The 14701-nt window shown below is 48.5% G+C and overlaps 1 protein-coding gene across 5 annotated transcripts in view; it reads left to right on the forward strand.

The window, feature by feature from the left end:
* The window catches only part of AFAP1L2 (actin filament associated protein 1 like 2), a 72035-nt gene that overhangs the window by 45402 nt on the left and 11932 nt on the right, over positions 1 to 14701 (forward strand). For 2 of the 5 annotated variants that reach the window (XM_054832394.1, XM_054832396.1), the window contains exons 4-7: positions 3657 to 3748; positions 8160 to 8250; positions 11473 to 11556; positions 14047 to 14252. In XM_054832394.1, coding sequence (XP_054688369.1) covers positions 3657 to 3748; positions 8160 to 8250; positions 11473 to 11556; positions 14047 to 14252 — 473 coding nt within the window. The remainder of the gene's footprint in view (positions 1 to 3656; positions 3749 to 8159; positions 8251 to 11472; positions 11557 to 14046; positions 14253 to 14701) is intronic. The other 3 variants (XM_054832395.1, XM_054832397.1, XM_054832398.1) reach the window with 3 other exon arrangements.

Here is a 14701-nt window from a genome sequence, read left to right on the forward strand (position 1 = left end):
AGATTACGCGTGCAGCCTCAATGTGACGGGGCCCTCTGGGTGATGCCGTAATGCTCCATAACAGGATTGCACAGCCTCACAGTAGCTCCCAGCAGCTGAGCAGCAACAGAAACATCTCTTTATATAAGTTCTCATTTGGGTGGATAAAGCAAGACTTGCACTGATCCACCATGCTGAAACATGGGGGCAAATTTCAGACAATTTATTTTTAGAGTTTGTTCTTTTATATCAGACTTTTCCCATTCAAGGCCATGAGTCTACCCACTCAGTCACTCCCTGTGGGACCTGGCGCTTCTCTTTTTCTCTGTTTTCAACAACCTACCCATTCCAAGTAAAACTTCTGAGTTATTTGGAAATGCTGAAGCCAGTGAGACACATGTATGGGATCTTAGCCATAGCTGCAGCTGGGTGTACAGCCCTGATCCTGCTCTGTAACTGCAGAGAGGTCTGTGCCTGTCTGGTCAGAAGTGGGACCTGCAGGTTCAAATTTAGCAGATGGAGGAGGCCCTGGTACCCACTGGTGCTCGGGGGTGTGATATGGATCCCCCAATGATTATTTAGCTCCCTTTACCCCTTTTATCCACTGCCACTCTGTGCACTTTGTTTCACTGAAATCCTTTGGTGGGATGTGGTGACCACGCTTTTGTGGCTGAGGTCAATGCCCTGTGGGATTTCTCCATCACCGTAGCTGTGCTACAGTATGCTCTAGCAGCGCAGGGAGAAATGCTTTCCGAAGTGATAATACATCAGCTCCAAAAGTCCCCCCTCCAAACCTTAAAACATGCTATTTCTGCAAAAAACATATTTCACTCACTACTTCCAATTCCATCGGTAAGGATTTAAGCTGAACAGTGTGCTGCTTTTGAGATGCCTTTTTATGGCACAGCAATTGAATTCACCACAGTGAGTGATGAAGACACCGTCATTTACTTGACCTCATTTACTTGAAAAAACACAGCAAGTCTCTACCCTGCAAGTCCATGAGACTCTTCAGTGAGCCAAATGCCATCTCTTTCTGGAAGTCAGCACAGAGGGATCGAGGTGCAGAAGACTGGGAGGTGGGACCGATGCGCAGTGTAGGGCTCCTGGTGGTGCACACTGCGGTCCTCTTAGCCCAAATACCAAGAGTGATTCACTTTTACAAAGAACAGAGAGCACAGATAAATAGCAGTTAGTACAGATGCAATTTTTAGCTGGGCTTTGGCTGGTTTTCTTCTTCCTTCCCTCTTCTAAATTCTCTCCAAATTTCAAGTTTTAGAGAGACACCTTTATCAGAAGACACCTGCAAAGTGTTAATACTTGTCTAGGATAAAATACTCCTTCCCTCCCACCCCAGTAAGGAAACAGTCTGTGATTCATGGTGCTGGCATGTGTAGCTGGAGAAGGAAGGGGTATGTACAGACTCTCCATACAGAAAGCATACATTAGGTTCTTGTCCCCATATGCTGGGCACAGCGATAGCTGCCCTCTGCAACCTCAGAGCAGAAAACCCTGTAACATGTCCTAGGGGTCTTGTCAGGATGAATGTTAAAGGGGTGGTTCTTCCTGCACAGAGCCTGAAAATCAAAGCTCCATCTCATCCTGCTCTGCTCCTCAGCTGGAGTACATGGGCATGTGTCCATGGAGGTGGGCAGGTTTCCAGCAGGGTGAGGACCGAGGCTGTGGTCTCCATCCCATGCTCCAAGGTTGGTGGGAGGAGGAGGAACTGCTGGTACAGAAACCAAATAGCATTTTCCTGGCATGGTGAGGTTCAGTGGGATGATTACTAGGTTTGCTGGAGAGTTGAGAACAGATGGCCACCACTTGCAAAGGGTTTGGCAGTGATTTTTCCTGCTGCAATGATTTATCTTCTGTGGAGCTGAGCATGGGAGGTTCTGCCTGACACAGGAGGATGCGAGTTGACCTGTCCGTTTCTCTCTGCTAAAGAGGCCTCTAAAAAGTTCCCTGTCTGGACCACTGTGAGTGTGGAGATAATCCCCTCTTGGGTAGTAGCCCACTAGGGCTTTAGAAAATCTCAAACATTTCTGGCGTTTCCAAAAGCAGCAATGGCCTCAGCAGCTGCTGTTGATGAAAGGTGTCTGTCCTGAGAGTGCCATCTCCTTGGCCATTTACAGAAAAGGCCAATCTTCAACAGCAGCCTGTTGATATGAGTCTGGCAGTATAATCATGGGGTGTTTTGGTAGGTGGATCTCCCCATGATCAGTCTGTGTCATAGGGTCACATACTTTACTCTGTTTGAACCTTACAAGACATCCAGAAGCCCTACTTGCCAGGTGCAAACAGCTGCTTGGAGTTGGTGTCTATTGATCCGTGGGTCTCTGTGTCCTCCTGACTTACTGAAGTTAGCCAGCACTGACAACCAGGAGACCCATGTCACAGGGAGCAGTTTGTCACCAGAGTTGTGTTCTGAGCTCTTGCACCATCAGGCCGGGAGCTGGCTGCAGCCTGGCAGGGCAGAGCTGTCATTGTGGCTTCCGAGCCTCAGACATGAACAAAGTAATGTGGTTTCTGGCTTCTATTTTTAAAACCGAGAAAGATGCAGCAAAGTTCCTGCCTGCATCTTCTGAGCGCAGCACTAACTGCTGCCGGACACTGCGCAATGCCTTGGTGGTTTCTGTGTGTGCCGGAGGAATGTGGCTGGAGCATCAGCAGGTGACAACGGGAGTTAGAGCATCAACTTGCTGCAGATTTTGGGCCCAATTCCTTTTTGATTTACCGGACTTGCAAGATCTGAATACCTTAGCCTCATTTCTCCCAAAGTATTTGGCAAGAGACACTCTGTAAAAGGGGACTTCCCCTCTGCACAGTGTAACACCTTAAAAGTCCTTAATTTTTCAGCCATTTGGTGCCTTGCTCCCACTTGTTCCTGAATGTTGCTGCATTGTGCCGTCTTGGAGGTCGTGGGATTTGGGTGCTTGTTTGAGGCCACCCAGGAGTTCTGTGGTGGGGGAAGAGGGACAGAACACAAGCTTTCTGAGCCTTCAACGTACCCTCTAGCTACTGAATCACTCTGCATTCAGCTGCTTGGAAAATCTGACTTTCCAGAGGCAGAGGCAGATCGCCTGGAGCAGTTCTGCTGCCATATGCCCTTTCACATGTTTGTCCTGGGCTGCTTCAAGAGCAACTCTTCCTTCAATAGCAATTCAATTACTGTTCTTGGCTGGCTTTGATAAACTGTTGTATAGCCCAGCTAGGCAGCAACCTTTGCAGTTCCCTCTGGGAGTGGGGTGATATTACCTCCAGGTTTCTGGACAGGCAGCAGAAGTGGGGACAGCCACTGATCTGTCTGCTCGCAGCAGTGGGGATCAGAGCTAGCAAGGACTAAAGTGCTATGGATTTCTAGGTACTGCGTAATGTTTGCCCATGCTGCTTCTCAAGACCCTTTAAAGTTTCAGCAATGGGTCTGAGCTTCATAGTTTTCCCTCCAGAAGGAAAAACATGCCCAAAACCCAGAGGTCAGTTCTTCTGCTGGGTCTCCAAGTGCCACATTCCTGGGTATGGCCTGAAATGACATTGTGGCCCTGCAGCACTGCCTGTAATTGTCATTCTGCTTCCTACCGAAATAGCACCTCGCTCTTCCTGCACAGCCCTGGGTAGCGAGTGCTCTGCTGGGAAATGCCACATGCCATTGGTATAATTATGTTTCTGGCTTGCAGGGCTGGATCGGAGAAACTCCTTGACCAATGGAGACTCAGGACTGCATTCGTCCCCTCCTCAGAAGAGCCTGCCAGACCTCCCCCCTCCAAAGGTACGTTTTGCAAATCCTTTGCTTTTCACTGCCTAGCCTTCAGCCTGGGGATCTGAACCACTGGAGGCTTCACTTCTGTTACGTACTGTGCAGCATGGCTAAATGGAGAGACCTCTGCCCATGCATGTGAGTGAGGCAAATTGTCCTGGTGAGCTTTATTTCTAAAAAATAATAATAAAATAAAGATTCAACCAGGGGCTCCCTGAGGTATGGGTTTCCAGCTGCACTTTTGGACTTTGTGAACGCTGCAGGTCAGCGTGTGGCTGGTGCAGGTGCTGCATCTGGCTGGTGATCCAGGCATGGTGGCCATGCTCCACGGTGGCTGGGCATCCAGAAGCCCCTGTGGTTCCCAAAGCTTGTGCACAGAGGGAGTGGGCAGCTGTGGGAGCCTTGGGCTTCCCGTGCATGTGCAGGAGCACTGTGCGAAACAGGCTGTATTCCCTGCCAGGAAAACCCGCACCCATCACACAGCAATCCAGGCTCAAAGGAGGAAGAGAATTATGGTTTTCAAAGAAACAAAGGTGAGATTGGCTCTTAAATGTTGCTTAGGAAATCTCCTCCGAGTTGTAAAGTAACTATGCCCGGGCTGCTGGCATGAAATTACAAAAGCCAGAAATCCTTCAGCTGTGGGGTGGTGGGGCGATCCCCAGGCAGCACCAGGATCTCCCTTGCTGGCAGAGCCTTGCACAGTTTGGCCATTAGCAGAGAAGATCAGGTTAGCTTCCAGCTGAAGCGCCTGGTGACTGTGCATTGGGTGACAGTGCTGGGCGTTACGCTGGTTGTACAGCCCACAGGTCTGCAAGGAGGAGTTGCCAGCACTGTAGATTTTTCCATAAGGCAGCTATAAATCTGGACAGGGCCCAGTTCAACACCATCAGCTTTCAGTGGGATTTTGTCTCCATGCCAGCAAGTCATCCCGGCTGTCCTTGAGAGACATGGGTCGTCCCCGAGACCCCGGATGTTGCTGTTCCGTAGTTGATCAGATGTGGGAATCACTGTAGCTGGGATTTCAGGATGCGAAAGGAAAGGAGAGCAGGGAGTGGGATGGGGAGGAGGGGGAGGCATGGAGGAGGATGCATTGGTGCATCCATCAACCACAGAGGAGGATCTGCTCCTTTCCCAGGAAAGAGGATGTGGGGTGAGGCCCCAGGACTTCTGCCCAGGGGACTGTGTGGCTCAGCTGGAGTTAGCTGGAGAAGCTGGGAAAGCAAGAGGGTAGGACGGGATGCAGCCGGCAAACCCCTGGACACAGTGCTGGGAGCTGCTCCAGCCCTGAGGGGACCCTGTCCACACAGCCAGCCGGGGATAGTCGCCTGGGAGCATCGACCAGAGCAGGAATCACTGTTTGGCTTTGGGCTTCTTAAAGCCGGAGGAGGTGGTGGCCATAGCATGGAGGTGGGCAGGAGGATGGTGGTGCAGTGGAATGAAGGCAAGATTGGAGAAGCAGCAGCCAGGTGTCCCCAAGGCATCTCTGCTTGTGCATGGTGCAGCCCAGCTTTCTGATAGGGCAATCAGGAAGTTAAATGAGGGAACTGGGGAAAAAACCATCTTGGATGTTAGCTGAGAAGGGTACCTAAGCCATCTGTCTTCTCCCAGGCCTGTGCTGGGAACTACCTTCTCCCACCTGCTTACCACTGGAGCTAACCTCCCTTGGATAAAGCAATCAAGTATCTCCTCACTGTGAGCATCTGAGCGTCAGTGAGCTGTCAGCAGCAAAGATATCTGAGCATACTTCAAGGAGTGGGGCTGGGGAGGGCTTTGGTGCAGTCCCAGGTAGTGTGTGGAAGTGGCTGCTGTGGGGAAATGAATCTTCCCTGTCCATGTTTGCTGCTCCTGACACAGGCAGGAGCCATGGCCACCTGGGTGGTGGAGGAGAGAGCACAACTCCTTACACAGAAATGGGGAGGTTAGGAGAGGACCTCGGAATATATCTATTTTAGCTCTGTGTTTTCTGTGGTTTGGTGATGTTAAGGCACCCCGTGGTGTTGCTCTACACTTGACTTTTGAGGCAGAGGAGAAATTTGGTGATAAAGCACTGCACAGCAGATTGTCCGTGGTATTCACTGACCCCAGCAGTCAATGGGCAACCCAACAGGGGTGGCCCAGCTGGATCCCACTAATTTCTTTGGATTTGTCCCAAAGCAACCTTTAAACAATGAGTCCTGTGGGCTGTGGCTCAGACATCGGTGTCCTTTCATCTGCGGTAGCCCTGGCAGCTCTGCAGCTTTCTGCAGCCATCCACTGAGAAAGTCACGCGGTGCGGATGTGGATGCCCAAGATGGTTTTATTTGCATGCTCCGATGTGTCATAATGCAACAGGCAAATATTCCACGAGGACCAGCCTGGGTTAGGTAACGCAGCATGTACTCTTTGACTTAAGCTAGAGACAAAACAACTCCATGCCTTTAGGGAAAGAGAAGAGAAAAAAATAACTTCTGGGGCAGCTGAGGTGCAGTCCCACCTAGTCCCTGTTGGCTTCCATTGTCCGTAGGAAACAAAACAGAGCTGCCCCTTTCCCTGTTGCCCCTCCTTCCCTGACATTTGTGGGATGGTGTCAAATAAACCCGCAGCGTTTCTTTGTCTACACAATTTGTTTATGGTTGTAGCACAACGTGAGCTGGCTACACGCAGGAGGCCACCACAGATGGCAATTGCAGACACATTCCCTGGCCAGGGAAGGGATTAAGTAAAGCTTTGGAGTGGCTGGGTTTATTTTTATTTCTTTAATTTAACACATTAGAACAAGTTCCTAAATCTTTAAGTATTTGGAGGCAAGTGTTTTCCAGCAGCTTGTCCTACGTGGCTCTGGAAAGCAAGCTCAGAGTCTGCTCACAGCATCTGGCAGACCCATGTAGGAAGATTTCATCCAAGACACTTGAGGAGTTTACAAGGTTGGCAGAGCCACGTGCAGCTTGCCCATCAGGGATCAGAGACACGTGATTTGGGCCGGCGTGGTCAGGGTAGCTAGCTCCCCCAGGCTCAGCGGCATCCCCCTTCATTGGCAGTTGCTGACCAGAACATTTTTTTCCTTCAAAGCTTCCTTCCTACTTCTGGGTAGCAGTACCTGTTGGTGGAAATATCCAGGGTAGCACGGACAGCTTTGAACCTGCATTTGATGATACTGGCATGACCTGCAAAGGGACTGATCCTTCCTTAGACTGTTCTGCAGTGCTAGTGCCCAGGTGGCCCCTCTTCTCCAGGCCACCAGGAGCAATCACATGGGCCAGCATGAAGAAGTGTGCATGGTCCATGACCTTCAACATTGCTCTCTCTGCAGAGAGAGACCTGCTCTTCTGCCTGTCCTCCTGGGAGACGCGGGGCTTTAACCCTGCACACACTGAACATCCTGTCCAGGATTTGCTCAGGTCTCGGTCAGAAGCCAGTTGAAGCCTTGTGAGCCGGAGCATACCGTTGTCAGATGACTGTGTGTGGTTTGACCTGGGCGAGGAGAGGGGACACCTCACTGGGAACGGGAGGACGCTACTGTCAGATCATGATGGGAGAGGTGGGATGCCATGTGTTTTGAGAAGAGTGTAAGCTGTGCTCTCATCCTACTGTGATCTTCGGCTCCGCTGTCTCACGTTCAACAGCCATGCTTATTACTTGAAAAGTAAAAAGTTTGTTTATTAGCTTCACTTTTTTTTTTTCTCATGTGCTGCTGTTTCTAAAGGATCAAGGCACTGTTTTTCCTGCCAGCCCTTGCTTGTGTTTAAGGAGGGGTTTGGCAGGCACCACAGGGATTTTCCAGCACTTGGACTCTTTTCAAAGGCTCATTTTCCATCACTGTAGTTTATCCATTTCCTTCATTTTTTGCTCAGAGCACAATTAAAGATTCCTGATATAGTTCCTAAAGCAGAGATTTCCAGCTGTTGGTTTGCTATCAGTCAGAGACTTGGAGACACAAACAGCGACGGTTGAGGCTACACTTTTCAGTGTAAAGCCAGGATTGCACCAAACGTCCGCCCTTCTGGTTCCCTGTTAAGATAATCAATAGCACAGAGGATCATCCCCAGTTACGATGAGCAACTTAGGGGAGGGGGTCAGTGCAGCAGGCAGAAGTCTCAGTTCACGGTAAGGCCAATGGGTTGGAATTGCTGCTTTTGAGGAAATGCATGAGCTGATCTTCCCAGGGCTTTCAGCAAAATGAAAGAAAATAATATTTAAGACACAATTATACACTAATTTCAAAGAACTCCTTCATATTTGAGCTAACTGTGTACTGGAAACCCTCAGCAGTCTCTTTCTTCCCTGTCATCTCAACCAGTTTACATGGAAAACCTGGTGTACACATCTAAAAGGTCTCATCCACTAGGATGCACTTTAGTGCTAAAAAAAAAGAAGGATGCCCCATTGTTTTCAAGCATCTGTTTTTACCTTAAATTGTGCTTTTATATATTTATTTATTCTGCAGATTCCCGAAACAAAACAACCTCCGGTCCCCAAGATCGAATCCCCAGAGGGATATTATGAAGAGGCTGAGCCATATGATGTCTCTGTAAATGGTATATGACTCCCTGGGGGGTTTCTTGTGGGAGATGGAGGACTTGAGGTTTATGAGAATGAGTACATGAAAACGTGGATGTTTCTTACAGCTTGTGTGACAAATTTGTTTTCTGATGCTGGTCACGTTTAATATTGCAGATTTAATGCTAGTTGGAAAGAAGAGGCTAATGAATTACTCAATTTTATAAGTTTCCTGTAGAAATAAGTAGTATGTCTGGGTTGATATAGCTTCACTGTAAAATATTATAAACCATTGTGGGTTCTCTTTGTCTTGATGGTTTTCTGGAGGTAGGCTGTAGCCAAATGCAGGTTTCTATTCAGGAGTGAGTAGTGAAGCTGTGGTGGCTTGCATTCATGTCCTAGTGCTCTAATCGTCCCTTTGGGGCTCAAAATCCGACTCTGTTGGTCTGTTAGACGTGATAACCATTTTTTATAATTGTCTATTTATTCAGCTCTGTCTCTTGTGGCAGTTTAACCATCTATGAACTTGATTAAAAAGTCACATTTCATGTGAGGGGACAGTGCGTGGGTTCCCTCTGTACACACTTGCTCACTGCCTGGGTCGGCACCTCCCAGCGATGTCCTCAGCCGTGCCACCGATACCTGTCCCACGCGGGAGGAGACTGCTGCCCGCAGGCTGAGCTCCCAGATTCTCACTTTTTAAGATGCATTCCTGCATCCTTCTTTCAGTGAACACCCTTCATGAGAGATTACCTTCCTCTGATCTGATAGCAGAGCTGATCTTGTCATCGCTTTATAATCCATTTAAGCCCAAATGAGACAGATTATATCGCTCTGCTGCAGAAGCAGATCTCTGCTCATCAGCCTCAACTGCAGCCAAGCGGGGTGCAATGACGTACACGGTGTGGGGCAGAGCTCTGCGGGGAGAGTCAAGGCAAGCAGAGAAGTGAGAGTTAAGGATAAAAGACTTGGATCTAAACCCTTGGCTGTTGACTCTGAGCTGTTCATGAGAGAAACTGAGTTTTCTCCAGCCCCAGTGTGCACCACTGGGCTTTGAAGCTGCCTGGCAGGGAAGCACCAGCAGTGCCACTGCTTGAAGTGGCCAGGGGTGGGTGTATCCGAACAGCCCCCACTGCCTCTGTGTACCTGGTGCCTCTGGACAGCTCATAGCTCAGTGTGGGTTGCTGTTCTCACACTGGCTTAGGAGTTACAGTGCTAAACAAAAAAGGGAGATGCAGAAAGATCTTCGTTTCCCTGAACCATCCTGTTTTGGCTGCAACTGCATTACGGTGGTGAACAGGAAGATTGTGCCCAGCTTGGGTGGGAAAAGGTGCAGGCTCATCACAGCCGGGGTGAAACGTGCCATTTGGTGCAGAGGAGAGGTCCCCCCTGTTTTGCCGCGTGTAGTTAGATGCCAGCTGGGTTTTGCAGAAACGCTCTGGGTTGTTTGGCCAAGGGCAGGGCACAGGGGGGTGAAGCCCTCCTGCAGCTGGGGCAGCGCAGGTCACTGCAGCCTCATCCCCGCGGGGGGTTTCCAGTTGCCTGCACTGTAAGATAAATGGACTTTTTTTCCCCTGCTGCACATTGGGAAAGAGGATAACACACTAAGAGGCATGGCATATAAAGGCATAGACCAGCTTAGCTGGCGTGCAGCCGCGGATCCACGTGCTGGGAAGCTCAGGCTATGTTACCCAGGCAGATCCGTAAACTCGCGTCACGTTGAGAGCCTTGGCTGGTGGGAGTGATAAGCACAACACCCAGCTTAAAGCTCTGCTTTTCCTTGGTAACCTACTGCTCAGAGATGCAAATACACCCCAGCATCCACTGAAATCCACGCCAGTCAGATGCCTAAGGAATCCAGAGATCAGAGCCCTGCAAACATGGTCAGAAAAAGAGAGAAGAGCCCCGTATGGTGGGAGCACTGTCAAAATGGGGCAGTCTGTGGCTGCCGTGAATGGCTGTTCGACCAGTGGGCTCAGTGTTTTAAAGACCAATATTGCAGCAAGCGGAGATAGGAGCCCATGAAGTGAGCAGAGATGGGATGTGCAAGTCCAGGCAGTCCCTCGCCGCCGAGGTGTGTGGCGCCTTTGCCTCCTGTGACTGCTCGACCGTGGTCCCCTCTGCGGGCCCCAGCAGGTCCCTTCTTCTATGCAAACCGCCTGGTGTGTGCTATAATGCCAATGACTTTTAAAGTGGTTTGCGTGAGAAGGAAAGCGGCCTCATGTCACCGAGAATCTCTGTGGGCTCCTCATCCCTTCCCCCCCCTCCTTATCAGATGGCAATACTGCCCTGTACCTGTCCTACGTGGAGTGATGCTCATTGCTAGCAGCTGCCGTGGTGTGACTGCTGTGGCTAAAGGGCAGTATGGACATGTGTGGGTTTCCCTGGCCAAAGATGCTAAAGCCTGACCCCAGTACCCCCCCAAGCCCTCTGTGCTCGCCCCCCTCTCCCCACGAGCTGGATAGGGAAGGGGCCGGAGGTCCAGGGAGCTGCTGGTGGTGTTTCTGTCAGAATTACAGCACAAGCCGTGGAAGAAGCCCACACGTCTCCAAACAAATGGGTGTAGTGAAATCAAACAAAAATAGGAACATCACTAAAATTAGTGGGTGCACTGCCAAGAAAGGACATCAAAGCAAGCCTCCAGATGGGCTGAGGAGATAGAGGATTCATGCAGCATCAGAGGTGGGATGATGAGGCAGCGTATCAAACCGTGGATGAATTAATTGAAATGAAGCAGATGGGGGAGTCCACTGGGTCTCGGGGTCCCTCTTTCATCAGCAGGATTCCCGCCCTTCTGCTGTGGGTGGCTCTGCCTTTCATTTTACAGCTCCAGCAAATGCTGCTGCTTCGCTTTCCTCCTGGGCTGAAATGTGTTAAACCGTTATCGTCCTCATCCTCGTCTGCATTTGTATCAGTGAAGGGTGCAATAAGAAATGGAGTGAAAATGCAAGGGGCAACCTGACTGCTAACTGCACAATAATTATTCTGGCTGAAACAGCTGCCCTGGCTGATTTTAATTACGATGACAATGATTCTATTTTAAAGGGAATTGCCTCGTTTGAGGGAGTGGGTTGAAAACGTTGTCCCTGTTTGAAGTCTCGCCATACGGTGTGCTCCTCCGCTGGCAGTGGGGACAGGACAGCTTCACCGGCCGAGGGGGGAGCACGGGGCTGAGCCAGACTGACGCCCTTGTTCTCCACATTTGCTTATCTGTGGCTTTCTCTCTTTGTCTCCCTTTCTCTTTCCTTTTGACTGTGCAGGTCTTTTTGGTAGGCTTGCGGCGGCTGGACCCAGGCCAGGGTTGCAGGTTACTGAGGGAGTTATTTATGCCACAATAACGATGGGTATGGCATGCTTTCAAAACATGAAGTGCCCTTTTTGGGGGTTTTGGGGGGATTTTGTTTTGGTTTGTTTTTTGTTTTGGTTTGGTTTTTTTAAACCTCAGTTTTAGCAAAGATGATCAGGTGCCTCCCCCTGACATTGACCATTACATGCATGGAGGGTAACCACCTCTCCCCTCTCTCTGCCCATGCTGAATCTACACAAGGTGGCATTTTTTTTTTGCCTTCCACATGCTCAAGAGGGCAAAGAAGAGAACTTCCCTAGCTTTTATTCCTCTGGTTCTGGTGACTGATCTAGAGCCAATATGTGGTAACCCTGGCTGTATTGACAAATAGCTGTTCAGCAGAAGTTGTAGGTGCTCTGCTCAGGCAGAGGAAGCTCTGGTGTACAGGATGGTTGGAGCTTCCTGCGCCACAGTATTGATTTAGCTCCTTGGGAAGACAAACAAGAAAGCAGAGGTGGATCTAGACAAGGACATACGAGAACATGGCTGCCACTGATGTCACCTCAATGAGAGGATGAAACTATGCTCTTGGTTAAAACTACCAGTACGTGGAAATGGAGACCTTTTACTGAAGTGCCTGAGCTGTATGACTTGGGATTGACTGAGCTCTAGTAGTGACGGCAGCGTTGTCTCGAGTCAGCCAGGCAAGATTTGTCCCAGTTAGCCAATTACACAGCCTGGAAAATGCCTTTCCATCATGAGGCTGTAGCAGTGTCACCAGGCCAGCAATGGCTGCCGCTCTTCGAGTAGAGAATAGCTCATCTCATGAGGTACTTGAGGTTGATGCACAAAAGAGCAGCCAGATTTCCTGCTGAGAGCATGGAAGAAAAATGTTATTCCCTCAGGAGAAAAGTGGCAGTCTGAGATCTAAGGCCTAGGTGAGGGGCACTAGAGATGCCCAAAAGTGGCCAGAGGGGCAGTTAGCAATAGTCCCATGTTGATAAGGAGAGAGATTTAGAAGATGAGGTTCCCTTAGGCGTCCTTGCTGCTGCTGCTCCATAAGGAAGGGTCCCTAGCAGTGCAGAGGTTCAGCTTCTTGGTATTTATAGGGATGAGAAACATCAACACTTTTACTCCAACTGAATTTCTGCCCAGGGTGCCTGTGGACAAGGTCTGCGTAGCGATAATGCATGGGGAGGGTAATGTTTTCCCATAAAAGATGGACAGTTCAATAGGTTGAGGGTATGGAGATGGTAAGCCAGTAGTGTGCTGTCAGTACCATTCAGAGACTTTGAAAGGGAGTATTTGCTTTTTAATAAGTTTGTTTAATTACTGCAGCTTTGATCACTTGAGGGATGTTATAGATTGAGATTTCCCCAGAAGAGACTGAGGGTAAGGCTGTAGCTTTGTTACTGCATCTCAGTTCCTTTTATTTTAAGAACAAATAAGCCCAACTTAAGAAATGTTCTTCAGTGATGCTCCTAATGCTTTTTTTATTTTTCTTTTCCTTTTTTCTGGCTGCTTTTCCTCTTTTTATTTTGCACTAATCCAATGATGTTACTTTTATATGGATTATAAGATTTGATGAGAATCAAAATTAGATTAAATTCTGGTGAGAGAAATTTCATGATATTCCTCCATGCTGTTTGGTAGGACAAGAACACAAAACCCTACACAGATGCTGCCCAAATCTTACCATCTTGCTATGTGAGCTTACTTTGTGAATAAAAGCCATACTGTAAACACCAGCAGAACATTGCAAATTCCCCTGCAGTCAGTGGGAATGTTTTCCTTGTTTCTGATGAATCTGGTGCCAATGACCAGCTGTTCCTATCAGCTAAAAATTCGAATAACCTACAATACATTAGAGCTGGCTATTGAAAATCCCAACTCATCCTAACAAAGTAGTAATCCATTTAAGAATGAACATGAAAAATGTGACTACTGTTATTTACAGCTGCCACTTAGGACTAATTTTTGCTGCTGCAACAGTGGATTACTTCAAAGCCCCTTGCTGTCCCTTAGATGCTGAGTAGAGAGAGAGAGAGACCTGTTAGCCCAGAGGGGGAAAGCAGAATGACATCTCAAATACAATAGATCATCGCTTGCTGCATGGCCTCGCAAATACCATTTTTACTTCTGACATTCAGAGGACAAGGGCTGATTGTAGCTTGCTGTTGTCTTAAAAATTGTGTTTGGCCTGAAGTGGAAAGTAGAAAAAGCATCTTTGGGTGGAAAAAAAGGAGCAAACATCAGAAAATGTCTAAGGGAGTGTTCTCAAATTTGTGGTCAACTGATAAGTGTCTTTTGAGTGTTGGCTAACTAAGACTATTAGGCACAAAACATTGCAATGAGGTTAATATTGGGCTAGAAAGAAAAAAGGATCTATGAGGGTTATTTTCATATTGATTATCCTCCTGTAGGAGAGCCTCAAAAGACACGTCCCTATGCTGGAAGCTATTGCATGTGTGAGCATGGCTGAGGCAAGCAGTAGGTCCAAAGTTGTCCTAGGAATGTATTTAATGATAAAGCTTTGCTTTTGTTATAGAAGATGGTGAAGCCATTAGTAGCTCCTATGAATCTTATGATGAAGAAGAGAGCAGTAAAGGCAAGTCAGCGACCCATCAGTGGCCATCCACAGAGGCCACCATTGAGTTGATGAAGGACGCCCGCATCTGTGCATTCCTGTGGCGAAAGAAGTGGCTGGGACAGTGGGCAAAACAGCTGTGTATTATCAAGGATACCAGGTTGCTGGTGGGTAGATCCTCCACTCTCTGCCTAAAATAACCTGTTTTCATGAGCTGGGGAGGGAAGTAGCACCTCAGACCACATTAACTAGCTGGCAAAACAAACTAGCTCTAGAAGTAATGCGTCGGAAACCACGTCCAGAGATCTGGGGATCTCATTGCATTTTCAGAAGGGACATGAACATGAGGCTGCTGATGGGGACATAATCTCAAACTCCCGAAATGCCTAGAGATGTTGTTTGGGGAAGTCTTCTGAGATGGCTAAGCAGAAGGAATGCTTATCCCACTGGCTAACCACATACTTGACCCTCTAGCAGTATCTATATTCAGACTATATATGCATGTACATAGATGTAGGTGTATCTCTATACATATAGAGATGTCCTTTGTGTAGTCTTTGTAGATGTGACAGCTTTGTAGGACGTGTAGGACCTTCTTGTGTTCAGTGCACTTAAT

Source organism: Grus americana, chromosome 7 (genome assembly GCF_028858705.1).
Source record: "Grus americana isolate bGruAme1 chromosome 7, bGruAme1.mat, whole genome shotgun sequence".
Taxonomy (NCBI): domain Eukaryota; kingdom Metazoa; phylum Chordata; class Aves; order Gruiformes; family Gruidae; genus Grus; species Grus americana.